We start from the raw sequence: 12,630 nt of genomic DNA, 5'->3' as shown, positions 1-12,630 counted from the left end.
TAGATGCATCTCCCCATGACTCCAGAACAGCAAGTTTTGAACATGGTACCTAAAGTTCAGAAGGGTTACTTCTGAACGACTATTTTAAATGCAATAGAAGGAAGAAGTTTTATATTTACGGGGAATAACATGAATTAAGTAAGAAAAAATCTTCTGTTTCTTTGTTTCATCTGCATTTTACAGCTGAACTGTTCTCAGAGGTCCGTTGGGCACAACGTTGTGTGGTTTAACTTAGGGAAGAAGCTATGGCTATTTACATATAATCCATAGTGACCATGTAGTTTAGCATTTTCCGGAAGTTCCGACTCTTGCTAATAGCATTGAGTATACATCACCTGGGTTCATTCTTTAGGATAAAATTGTGTTTTGTCAATGATTGGTAAATGTAATATGAGGGCAGGTGTCCATATATACACATAAAATAAAATAGTGAGTTTGAAAACTGGAGGCAAGACCAAGAGATGTTCTACTCAGGGACGGTGGGGCGGTGGTGGCGGCAGCGGCAGCGGCTGCTTTAAGTGCTCCCTTGTCTCACAACCGGGGCCGCTCCAGGCCGCCGGCCGCTGACACGTGCTCCTGCAAGAGCCTCTGGGCAGCGCCGGGAGGCCACAGAGAAGCTTCGCTCCGTTTTTCACTCAGCCTTCCCCCAGAGGCGATCCGGGACTTCCAGCGGTGGAGCTTGGAGAAACAGTGGACGCAGGCCGGGACAGCGGGGGGGGGCAGCGGGGCACTTTGCATCGCGGGAGCCACCAAGCACCTTTGCTGCAGACCCGGGCGCTTGGTTGCTCCCGCGATGCAAATTCCCCCCCCTCGCCGAGGCCGACCGCTGCCCTGCTGAGCCTCACCAGGTATCAACCTCACCACACGTCACTGGTTCTACTATAGAAGAGTCTTGAAGAAGACAGTAAACTAGGTGTATAGATAAGAGCTCAAGGGTTTTTTTTTAAAAGAAAACCAATAGCAGAAAAGGAGAAAGAAATAGTCTTGCCTGAAAATTTCTGCCCTTCATTAATGAACTCTCTTTATTTACACAGGAAATGCCATCAGACCAATAGCTCTTCGAGCTGTTTCTGCAATTGCGAAAGCTCTTCCTGGCTTTCCTATCTTAGCAACAGGAGGCATTGACTCAGCTGAAAGCGGTCTGCAATTTCTTCATAGCGGTGCTTCTGTTTTACAGGTATTTCTCTCTCTCTTTGCTTTTTTTCTTTTTCTTTTTTGAAACAGCACAAGAATTTGCTTTGAAGGGAGATGAGGAAGAGGCTTAAGCCTCAGCCAATTTTCCCTTCGTATCTTCGCCTTTTATCAGCCATTGTTGTCCCTCATTTATTTAATCTATAATCTACCTTTCTGCCATAGTTGGCCTAGCAATAATGTGGATAAATATGGAAAAAACATATCTAAAATGTTAAGAATTGTAAAACATAAGAAGCAAACGTTGATCGTTATAAACATGAAATCTAAAATAATTGCACAATGCCAATATCACAAAAACTGTTTGTAAATAACAGGTGGATCTCTAAAGGGAATATTATGTACATTTTGATTATTGCTCTTTGATGAGGATATTATAGAACTGAAAAAGTACAGATGAAGGTAATCAAAATAGAAAAAAAACGAGCAAGAACCCTATGTATAACATGTCACTTTTTAAAAATAGCAGATAGTAATAGCACTTCACTTATATACCACTTTATAGTGCTTTTACAGCCCTAAGCAATTTATAGAGTCAGCCTATTGCCTCCAACAATCTGGGTCCTCATTTTACCCACCTCGGAAGGATGGAAGGCTGAGTCAACCTTGAGCCGGTGAGATTTGAACTGCCAAACTTGCAGCTAGCAGTCAGCAGAAGCAGCCTGCAGTACTGCACTCTAACCACTGTGCCACCTCGGTTCTTAAACAGGTATATGAGGAAAGTTATTACAATCAAGAATAATGAAGAAAAAGTAAATCGAAGTTTTCACAATAACGCCTGTGTGAATAAAATGGTAAAAAGGTATTAAACATACCTAAAAGAACATACTGTGTTACTAACCTATTTAATTAGTAATGAATGCTCTGTCCATAACCTGAAGAGTTTAAAAGGAGATTAGAGAAATTTATTGAAAATAAGATTATCAAAGGATAATCATTATATATATTACTTCTATTATTAGAGGTGGTATTGCTCTTAATACGAGATGCAAAACCAGATAATAGGAATCTTGCTGTTATATTCATATCCTGCCTGAGGCTTGCCATAGGCATGCTTTGACAAGCCTTGGGCCTAATCCAACAAAGTTCTTCGTATTTTATTTTGATTTCAGACAAATTATCTTTCAATTTATTTTATGGTAAGTCTTAGAAAGCTAGTAAAATATAAACTAGCAATGTTACAGCTAGATCAACTTGGAACATGTAAAAAGAGCATTCATCAATTGTTTTACATCGGTCCCAAGAAAATGGATGTCGTAGCGTTCTAGTTAATGTGATAGTTAGATGACAGAAAAATGGAGATGCTCTTTGGCTCTACAAATAATTTGATCTTTGACTGGAAAAAATCTGGATGATCACTAAATTGCAGTAAAAATGTATATGGAAAATAACTTTTAATCTACTGTCTGGAATAGTAGAAAGAGAGCTGTGTTGTCAAAAGTCAGGAGTCGGCTAACACCTTTTCCAATTAGCACATCTCCAACCAATACTAAAGTTTATGCTTTTTAATAAAATGTTGTCAATTTTTGGCATTTTCACTTGTAGCAGACACTCATGCTACCTAAGAGGATAATGATTGGAATTGATTTTTTTTAATGGATGGAAGGAGAAAAAGTCAGAAAGGAACATTCAAGACCTTCTGCTTGCAATGTTCACCAGGAAATTAGAATTATTATTTCCATCAGTGAAAATACAAAAACCCAAGGCATATAGGAATTGGGGGGGGGGGGGACCAGACTCAGTCTCAGATATCAGAAGAAGTGGAATTGTCAAAGCTTTAAAAATTCTGTTTTTTAAAGCTAAAAAAAAATCTGTTTGCTTAAGGGCAGATTTAAAGTTGTGTCAGTTGTCTTAAATCAGGGATAGGGATTTTTTTTTCTGGCAACAATGTTGAATGTTGAATGTTTATTTCATTTATATGCTGCCCTTTTCCCCCGAAGGGGGACTCAGGGCGGCTCACAACTCAAACCAGGGAAGGGGGGATACAGACAAATTAACAACAACACAGAAACAATACATGATTTAAAAACACACAACAATCATACCATTCGAGGCGGGGGGCAACGGTTCCACAAATCTTGCAAGATTGTGGAAATCTCATAAAGTTGCTCACAACATTGTGTAACATTTCACAAACACATGAGAGTTAAATATCAGTTTTGATAGCTTAGACCTTGTTTAGGGTTACAATAGATTTTCGATCTCTTTGGAAAGTCTGGGATGTTGTTCTGAAGAATCCTTTAATTCCTAAAATCCCAGAAATTAAAAAAGTAAGGCTGCGTGTGTGTATGTATGTGTATGTATACAGTATTTCTTTATAATTAATTAAACTCAGTTAATTAATAAATATTTCTCTCTGCGTGGATTGTGTGTGTGCGAGAGAGAGAAAGAGAGAGATTTCATTCAAATTTTAAATTAATGTTTTAAATGTTAAATATTGTCTAGCCACAGATAAAATTACATTATGGAACAGATTATCATGTTTAAATAAAAGTTACTAATATTGTCAGAAACTTTTAATTGTTAGAATATTATAAACAATACTCCCTCTCCCCACCCCCTTTATTCTTGATCTAGAGCAGCATTGAGAGCAGTATGAAAAATAGAAAGAAGTATGATCAGCAGGGGAATGTTCCATTGATTTCATTTATGACTATTAATTAGAACTGAACCTCAACCAAAGGACTGTATAACTTCCTACAATTTGTCACACAGCCCCTGAAGAGTTCTATTAAAATGTTAGATTAGCTGAAATGTATTATAGTGTTCCTTCCAACTTGCTTAAGGATTTTGATTTGACTTCAAAAATTGATATCTTGATTAGTTTGTTAATGTATAACTTGGCAGAATGATTAGACGGGTGAACGGGTTTGTTATTAATTTATCTGAAACTTGCTTATAATAATACATTTTAAAAACGTAACAGAATAGAGAGCCAAAAAAAAAAAACCCCTACATAATAAATTGGCATTCTTACTATCTTTGGAGAATCACAAGAATTGGAATTTGTGAGGCAAGACCAAATCACTGTAGTGCATGAGAAAAGATCAACAATTTTCTTTTTGCAAAATGATTATCAAAAACTTCAAGGTAGGATAATTTTATGTAGAGTGCAATAACAGCATTGTTTTTAAAAATAACATATTTGAAGGCTTCTGATTACAGTTCCATAAAAATATTATTTTATAGCTACTGTTGCCTTCAACGCCATTTGTGCAGAAGTATCTACATATGCACAAATCAATCTAATTTAAGTTGAGCATCTTTATGTCTCATTGTTTTCAAGAAGAGAAAGTTAAGCAAATGATTAGTTTTCCCATTAATGGTCAACAAAGTATAAATAAGCTGTTTCTTGTTTGCTGCAAGGACGCTAGCCAATGAATACTGGATGGACGCTGGGAAGCAGAGGCAGATTTTTTTTTCTTGTTTTTCTCCTCTAAACCTACGTGCATCTTATGGTCAGGAGCATCTTATGGAGCGAAAACTATGGTAAATAAACAGAATATGGATATCTCACAAGCACACATTAAGAGAGTCCAAAATTGAGTTAGCTGAAAGTTAACATTTTCCAAAAGTGGGTAAGGAATTATCTGGCTCATAAGGTTGTAGCAAAATTGTTAACAGTCTGGTGTCGAAATTATCAGAGGTCAATTACTAAAGTCAGTGGCAAAGTTTTGTTACCACCCTGCCTTAAGAAATAGTCCGTATTGAAGCCAAGTGTCTATCTACCCCGCAGGGGCAAGGAAACTGCCAAAATTTCCCCAAAATAAAATGTAACTAGTAACAAAGCCACAGGAGATTAGACTATTTGATTCATTGGAAGCAATGGGCACAAAGTTAGGCTTTCACAACAGTACCAAGGTTTAGTTATTTATAGAAAGAGCCTTTTTTATGATGAAAGTAGCCAGCTTCTACCCAAACATATTGTTCTGTCCCCCCTTCTTCACTCGTTAACAGACGACAGGCAGACAAACTTAAAAGGAAATAACTTTATCAGTCCTTGGCTCTGACTGGCTGTGAGCCCAAAAATAAACATAAATAAAGTCTCTGACAAGATAACAGAATGCAAAACAAAACTCTTACAAAGCAATTCACTTCTCCAAGTGTCTCCTTGAATCAGGGTTACAGAAGGCAAACCACTTCTCCAAGTGTCTCTCACAAACAAACCACGACCGATGAATGATGAACGAATGAATGAACGTTGACTCCTGCAACCAGGGCGTGGAACCATCCGTTCTTTTATCACCAGAAGATGCCACTAATGAGCCCCAGATGCATTGTTAATCTTGCATCCCGACTCAACTCACAGCAAACTTCTGCTGAGTCACAACACATATTAGGCTCTGGTTAACTCTGATATCAGAAAATGGACTACTTAGGAAATGGCAATTCATCCTAAGCCTGCCTGTTGTTTCTTTTCTCTCTAGCTTTCAATGCAGTGTTGAGAATGTTCTTTTAGTCTGAGTAGCTAAGACTTAGAACAGGTTATGTACATGCAGTGGGGCGTTTTTCAGCTTGATTTCTCTGACCTCCAGAGTGAAGTCTTAACAAGTGCGTCTTCCCATTCCCTCTCTTCCTCTAGTTGCTGATTTCTTGCCAGGGGTATGACAGAATATCAGATACTCGGTAAATGAAAGGAACTCAGAGACCAATAAAGTAACATGGCTGTGAAAACCGATTCACATATTGATAGGAAATCTAGTAGCTGTTTCCAGAGCAATCAAGATATTCTGTTTGCTTTCTCTTCACATACACAAAAAAAGTTCTACTCTTATGTAAAAAAAGCACAAGCAAACCAATTTAAATTTGCTGCTTTAAATGGCCTCTATATAGGTTTCTCATTTAGAAGTAGAAAAATCATTGGAATTCCTGTGTTGTATCATTATCTATTTTGCAAAAAATACTATCAATCAGAACTGAAAAGATTTATTTTTTGGATTAACTGTTCTGGCTGCTACAAGAGAAATATGCAGTTAGTCTAATCTTAGTTACAGAGAATTCAGACACTTTATTTAAGAATTAACTTCTTGATAGAAGGTTCCTTAATAGTTGTGTATGCGTGTGTACTAGTTGATAACCCGGCGTTGCCCGGGTATTTATTTATAGGGGGAAAACATCTGGACCAAACGTAATTTCTAATGTTGGATTTTTTTCCTTACCAGAAGGAGCCTCCATGTGGAGTACTGTGAAGCTGTTACCATGGCAACTCCACTGCGCTGTACATTAGAAGCCATTTTACAGCAATACAGTAGAATCCATTTTAGGGCAGTACAGTAAATGCCATTTTAAGGCACAACAAGCTGTATCTTAACAGAACACAAACCCCGAGGGGCGTTTGGGGTGTCTTATCCCCACAGTATTTTTTTTTTCAGAAAGTAAGTCATCTGTGTATGAAGTTTAGTTGAAATTGCTTGAGACGTTCCAGAGTTATGCTGGAAATCACACACACACACACAAACACATAGAACCATTTATATATGTATATTATTGTGTGTGTGTGTGTGTGTGTAAGTGTGTATACACACACATATACGTACATGAAATAACATATAAACACACACTACAGTATAAAATTGTCTCCCTGTGTGTGTAAACAAAATTCCCTTCTCACTCTTATGGGCGGCGTATGTCTTCTCACTCTCGGATCCTGTACCAGAGGCCTAAGAGATTGAGGGCTCTGCATAGTTTCGTAACTGTACCTAACATTAGAGCCTTCTGGATGGAAAGTTCTGATGTCATTCCAGGATTCTGTCGGAGCCACTCTCCCAGATAAAGAGTCACGGCCCCTGAACGCTTCTATCTTGAGGCTGGAAGCTGCTGCTTCCTGTCTCGCCAACTTCATTCTTAACTCGTCCAATGGCTTATAAGCTTCCAAAACTGCAGCCAGCCAGCCATAATGACTTTGTGAGGCAATGTAGAAAAATACTTCACAATGAACAGAGCTCTGTAAGGATGTGCAAAGCACATTAACACGTTAACTTGGAGACATTTCCAAGGCAAAATGGAGTGTTTCAGGCACGAAACAGTTGAAAACATTTTGCACAACCCTATGCCTTACTGCTGAAATAGTGTTTACTTAGAAAGGATCTGTTTTTGGTTTCCTTCTTTTTTTTAAAAAAAAAGACTTGCCAAGGTTCCCCTGGCCAGTTCAGTTCAGTTCAGTTTATTACATTTATATGCCGCCATTTTCCCCCAAAGGGGACTCAGGGCGGCTCACAACTCAAACCAGGGAAGGGGGGGTACAGACAAAAAATTTAAAAAACAAAGCATAACAATGCATAATTTAAAACACACAACAGTCATACCATTCGAGATGGGGGAACAGCTCTTTAGCCCCAGGCCTGTCGGAACAGCCAGGTTTTAAGGGCCTTGCAGAAGGCCTGGAGGGTGTTGAGGGTTCGAATCTCCACGGGTAGTTCGTTCCAGAGGGTCGGAGCAACCACAGAGAAGGACAGGATCAGATAATTTTTTCCTTCAAACAATTGAAGATTCCTACCCTAGATTCAGGATTTGCTGAAGCTAGCATCCTTCAGAAGATTCTAAGTTTAATTCTGGTAGCTCCAAAGAATGTCCTACACTCCACGGGAGGCTTCATCACAGAGCTTCTCTCTTCCCCTCCAACTGTGTTATTCAATGATTCTAAGGCATGGTAGCACCTTGATCTATTTGCTTGAAGATTGAATTTTCTTTTTCTTCCTTTCAAAACACTCACTTTTCAGAATAACTTTACCTGGGTATCTTTTCTTCTCCAAGAGTGAATTTCACTGTAGAAAATGGAGATCTAGCAAGTCCCACACCTCTGGGAAGTGCTCTAGAACCCATATGTTTTCAGCTTAGAGATATACTCAGAGGTGGGTTCCTACCAGTTCGCACCTATTCGGTAGAACCGGTTCACCAAATCTACCGAACCGGTTAGAAGAGGTTCCACCAGTGGACCCGGAAAGCAGGCCACACCTACAGAAGAGGTTCCAAAAATTTTTGAAACCCACCACTGGTCCTTGGATATGATTATTCTACACTATCATGCTCATATTTATAAAACTCAGTGCCTCTGTGAAAGGTAAGGATGACTACTGCGTTTGTGGTGCAATCAGAACATTGCGTGTGTCGAAGTTGTTTTAACGCAAACCAAAGATGCCTTTTAAAAAACAAGTTGACATCCTATTCTTATGCATGCCAGTGCTGTGTGTGAGGTAATTTAAGGTGGTTCTGACAAGTGTCGTTGGCATCTTCATATCCAGTCACATGGGCGGCAAGCCACTCCCAACCGGTCACATGGGTGGCAAGGCACGCCCACAAAGGAAGCCACACCCACAGAGTAGGTTCGAACAATTTTTGAAACCCACTACTGGATATACTAAATAATTAATTACAGTCTTTTTTTTAAAAAAAAGAGGAAAACAAGATAACCTTCTCTGACAGTGTTTAATCTTTTGACTTTGTTATTTATTGGTGTTTGAGTTTGCCTCCTAAAACATATTGTGATATTTTCCCTCAATCTGATATAACCAGATAATCAATGCTTGAACAAGAAAAAAAAATACTTCTTTTAGGTTTGATTGGTTTGTTTTGGTTTATTGGATTTATATGCCGCTCTTCTCCCAAGGACTCAGGGTGGCGTACAACATTAAAAAAACACATATTACAAAAGTTTTTTAAAAATTAAATAAAATATCCAAAACAAACCCAATTAAGATTATCAATATCATTTTTTTAAAAAAAATCAATTAAAATTAACAATAATCAATGATTTGTTTTGTTTTGTTCAGGCCAGGCTGGCTTGCTGGAAAAGCCAACTTTTTAGGGCGCGTCGGAAGGACCGGAGGTCGGGGATATTATACGAAGCTCCAGGGGCAGCTCATTCCAGTATGTTCAGATTCAATTTTAAATTAAATCTGAACATACTTTGTTCTGGTGGTAGAAATATTGGATGAAACACAGACAAAACATATCATGATTCTTGCTTAAAGTTTGAAAATTGCACCGTTTCACTACTTACTGCATACAGTAGTGAGATGGGATGGATATTTGTTTTGCCTTAAAGCTCTGAAAAGTTAAAGCTATCGTTATGTAACCATAAGAGAAACACGAGAAGAGCAGTGTCAGACTCCTGCAATTAGATTTCCAAATTTGTGATATTTCTGCGATAAAAAAACGGATTAATATTTAAATATATTTATGTTTAACAAAATGTTGCATCCCATCTCGACGTGTTTTCTTGTCTTTTAAGCAAGCTCTTTTTCTTAAATCTTTTATTTGACGAATAAGACTTTCATCTCGCTTCACATATCTCTTCTCCCCATATGCATCTCCTCAGCCCAGTCACATCTTCCTCTTTGATGAATGTTTTTCTTAAAAGGCTTTTGAGGCAGAGACATGCATTTTTTTTTTTTAAAAAGAATCATCATCTTAGTATGAGAAATTAAAAAAATGGAGACAATTATAGAAAATTCCAATTGGAAGAGAAATCGCATTATCAAATATGCCATAAAAGCACAAAAATATTAAAGTAAAATCACTTCAGAGCAGCCTGTGCGATTCAATTGTAGATCAATAGTATGTAGTTAATGCATTAGCAGTAGAGCATTAATTTGCAATTACCGCAGGTGATCTGATCCTCTATGTGCTGTCCATTGACATAAATGACCTTTTGTTGAAAAGGATTCTGTAGGCATTATTTCTAGCAGCTGTAACGAGAAAAGAAATAGAACAAGTCACTTTTGATCTCTCTTGCACTCTCTCTCTCACACACACAGTCTCTCTCTCTCTTTCTCTATCTATCTATCTAACACACACACACAGACACCCCTAGAAATATTGTGTGTGTGTGTGAGAGAGAGAGAGAGAGCAAAATCCTGAGAAAGAGAAAGACGGAGACAGAGACAGACAGACACATTTGAAAAAAAAATAGGTCTGTTTTAGCCATTGAATTCTTTGAATATTCACTTGTTGTATTGATGCAGGAGGGGTTGCACAGGTAAACCCACCAGTGGCTGGCCAGGTTAGGTGGTCTTAATAGAATGGACCTTATAAATTCATATTAGTTTGGCTTTTCATTCTAGTGCCCTGGAGTCCCAAAGTTGACTTTTAGCTGGAGTGAACTTTTCTCTCCAACTTCCTCATAAGTATTAAAAATAGGGCTGAACAGTGTGGCAAGACCCTGTAAAAGGGGGGGGGGGGCGCACAGGAAGCCAGACGTGGATGAGAGATAGAACAGAGGTAAAAGCTGCTGACAGCTTAAGACATTATAGGAACTTCTCTTTCTTGTATTTTTCCTATGTACTTCTTTGTAACATTCCAAATGAACTTCCCCTTTTTGAAATGTCATGTTTGTCTCGTGTATGGAAACGCCTTGAGAATGCACCGTGTGGAACACGGCATAAAAGTAGCATCCTGGGCAGAGCCCAGGCAGTTCAGATTTTGGTGTGTGAACACGCTGAACTCGATGCATCCAATAAACCTGTTTCTCTCACCTTCGTGGTATCAAGTCCTGGTCTTTCGTAAGTAGATTACAAACCTCAATCTGCTGCAACAGTATTAGAGAAAATATATTCATCCTTTTGGCCAGGATATTGAAAAATGAATGAGGTTCTAATGATGTATTCTTTCTTCCATCCCGGATTTATTCACTGAATGAAAATGTTGTTGAATGGTTCATCATAAATCTTGCTGCTTTTAAGCAATGTTCACTGGTGGTGAAATTGGAAATGTTAGACCTGTAAAGTTGGATCTACTCGTGTCCTTCTGCTGAGCAGTGTTTTGCCAGGAGAATGAATTATTAATAGCTTCACAATCCCAGATCTTGTCAATTGATTTGGAGCAAACTCTAGAATAGATTTGAGGCAGGGACCTGCAGGCAGGGGAGGCAGAGCCTCATCCCTGTCATCATGAAAAGGAAAAAAAATGTAAAAGGAAAAAGGCAAGAACTGAGGTCAGGCTGAGCTAGTTGCTGCCAGAGTGAACGTGGATGACTCTGCTTAGTGCTTAACTGTACGTCAGGAATTTTTTGGCTTTTAACCCATAAAATGCCAGACTAGATGAGGCATGTCATTCTCCCGCCTCCTCCTGTAAAGGGCACTTTTTAGAGGCTTTTTTAAACAGTTAAGCACTAAGCAGAGTCATCCACGTTGACTCTGGCAGCAACTAGCTCAGCCTGACCTCAGCTCTTGCCTTTTTCCTTTTACATTTTTTTTTTCTTTTCATGATGGCAGGCAAGAGCAGAGTTGAAATCCTCTGTCAAACAGCTGGAAAAGGTATGTGTGGGTCGGAGGGAGGAGGAGGAATTCAAACTTCATCCTCCTGGTGCCGAGCTTTGGGCAAAGGCTGGAGGGAAGTGCTCTCCCTCCCCAAGTGTAGTTTGATTGCAGGCAGAGCCACGTTGTCTTTTCAAACCTGTAATCAGTGAAGCTGGGCTGGATCCTTCCGGGGCTGGGGGAAAGTGTGTGTGCACTCCAGTATGGCTCTTTGACTGGTTTCCTGCCTCCTGTGGTCTTCCTGACTCCCTCCAATCCTACTCTGTGTGTGTGTGTGTGTGTGTGTGTGTGTGTGTGTGTGTGTGTTTGTTTCAGAGAGAGTTTGTTTGAATAAGAGAGGGAAGGGGGTAGGAGAGATAATCCAATCCAACTTTTGTGTGTGTGTGTGTGTGTGTTTGAGAGGGGGGAGAGAGGGAAGAAGGAGGGGAAGGGAGAAGAAAAAGAACGAAGTAAACTTATTTAGCAAAGGAGAAAAACAAATGCTGTCGCTTTAAATCGGCATGCCTGGTTGTGGAATTCTGGGAAATGAAGTCCACAAGTCTAAAAAAATTGCTGCCTCACCAGCCATAAACCTCACTGCACGTCACTGATTTGAGGCATACAGACGAGAGGAGAGGAGGAAGGGAGCAATAGGAAATAGGAAAATTCAGCGTGAAAGTTAAGCATATTTACTTTATGTTAATTTCATTCTCAGTTTTATCCTGTTCCTTTACTAAGACAATGTAAAACAATATTTAGTTCTCAACATTGGCTTTGCAGTTGAGGAAGATGAAGGGGGAAAACTCTTACATAGGATGAAGCATCTACATTTTATAGATTTATCTTCAGCTCTGTAGCTCTGTAATCAGCATTATATTGAAAAGTTATATTAAAAAAAACCCATGCATTTTCTAAAGCAATCCTCCCGGTCAACAATAGTGTCTGGACTATCTTGCCAAAAGTCATTTCTTCAAAGAATGAAGAAATTGTTTCAGAAACTGAGCTTTTTTGTAGTGTTCTAACACCATCCATTTTGCTCTTACAAAACTTGAAAATTATCTGGGCAAAAAGGCAAGCAGAAGGAACTGTGTCTTGTCTCTATGAAAGGGGGAAGGTGTTGCTTTATTCCTATAGGACTTTAGGGGTCAGAGAACTTTTCTTCTTTTATAGATCACAAATGCGCTTCTTTCGTGGACACAAAATTGAG

The 12,630-nt window shown here is 38.9% G+C and overlaps 1 protein-coding gene across 1 annotated transcript in view; it reads left to right on the top strand.

Annotated features, from left to right (window-relative positions):
• DPYD (dihydropyrimidine dehydrogenase) overlaps nt 1-12,630 on the top strand; it is a 628,457-nt gene that overhangs the window by 528,600 nt on the left and 87,227 nt on the right. Inside the window, 1 exon segment of the mRNA XM_032217710.1 lies at nt 1,035-1,177. Within this exon segment, the coding sequence (XP_032073601.1) occupies nt 1,035-1,177 (143 nt within the window).

Source organism: Thamnophis elegans, chromosome 5, assembly GCF_009769535.1.
Source record: "Thamnophis elegans isolate rThaEle1 chromosome 5, rThaEle1.pri, whole genome shotgun sequence".
Classification (NCBI taxonomy): domain Eukaryota; kingdom Metazoa; phylum Chordata; class Lepidosauria; order Squamata; family Colubridae; genus Thamnophis; species Thamnophis elegans.
This window is presented reverse-complemented; position numbering and strand designations above follow the sequence as displayed.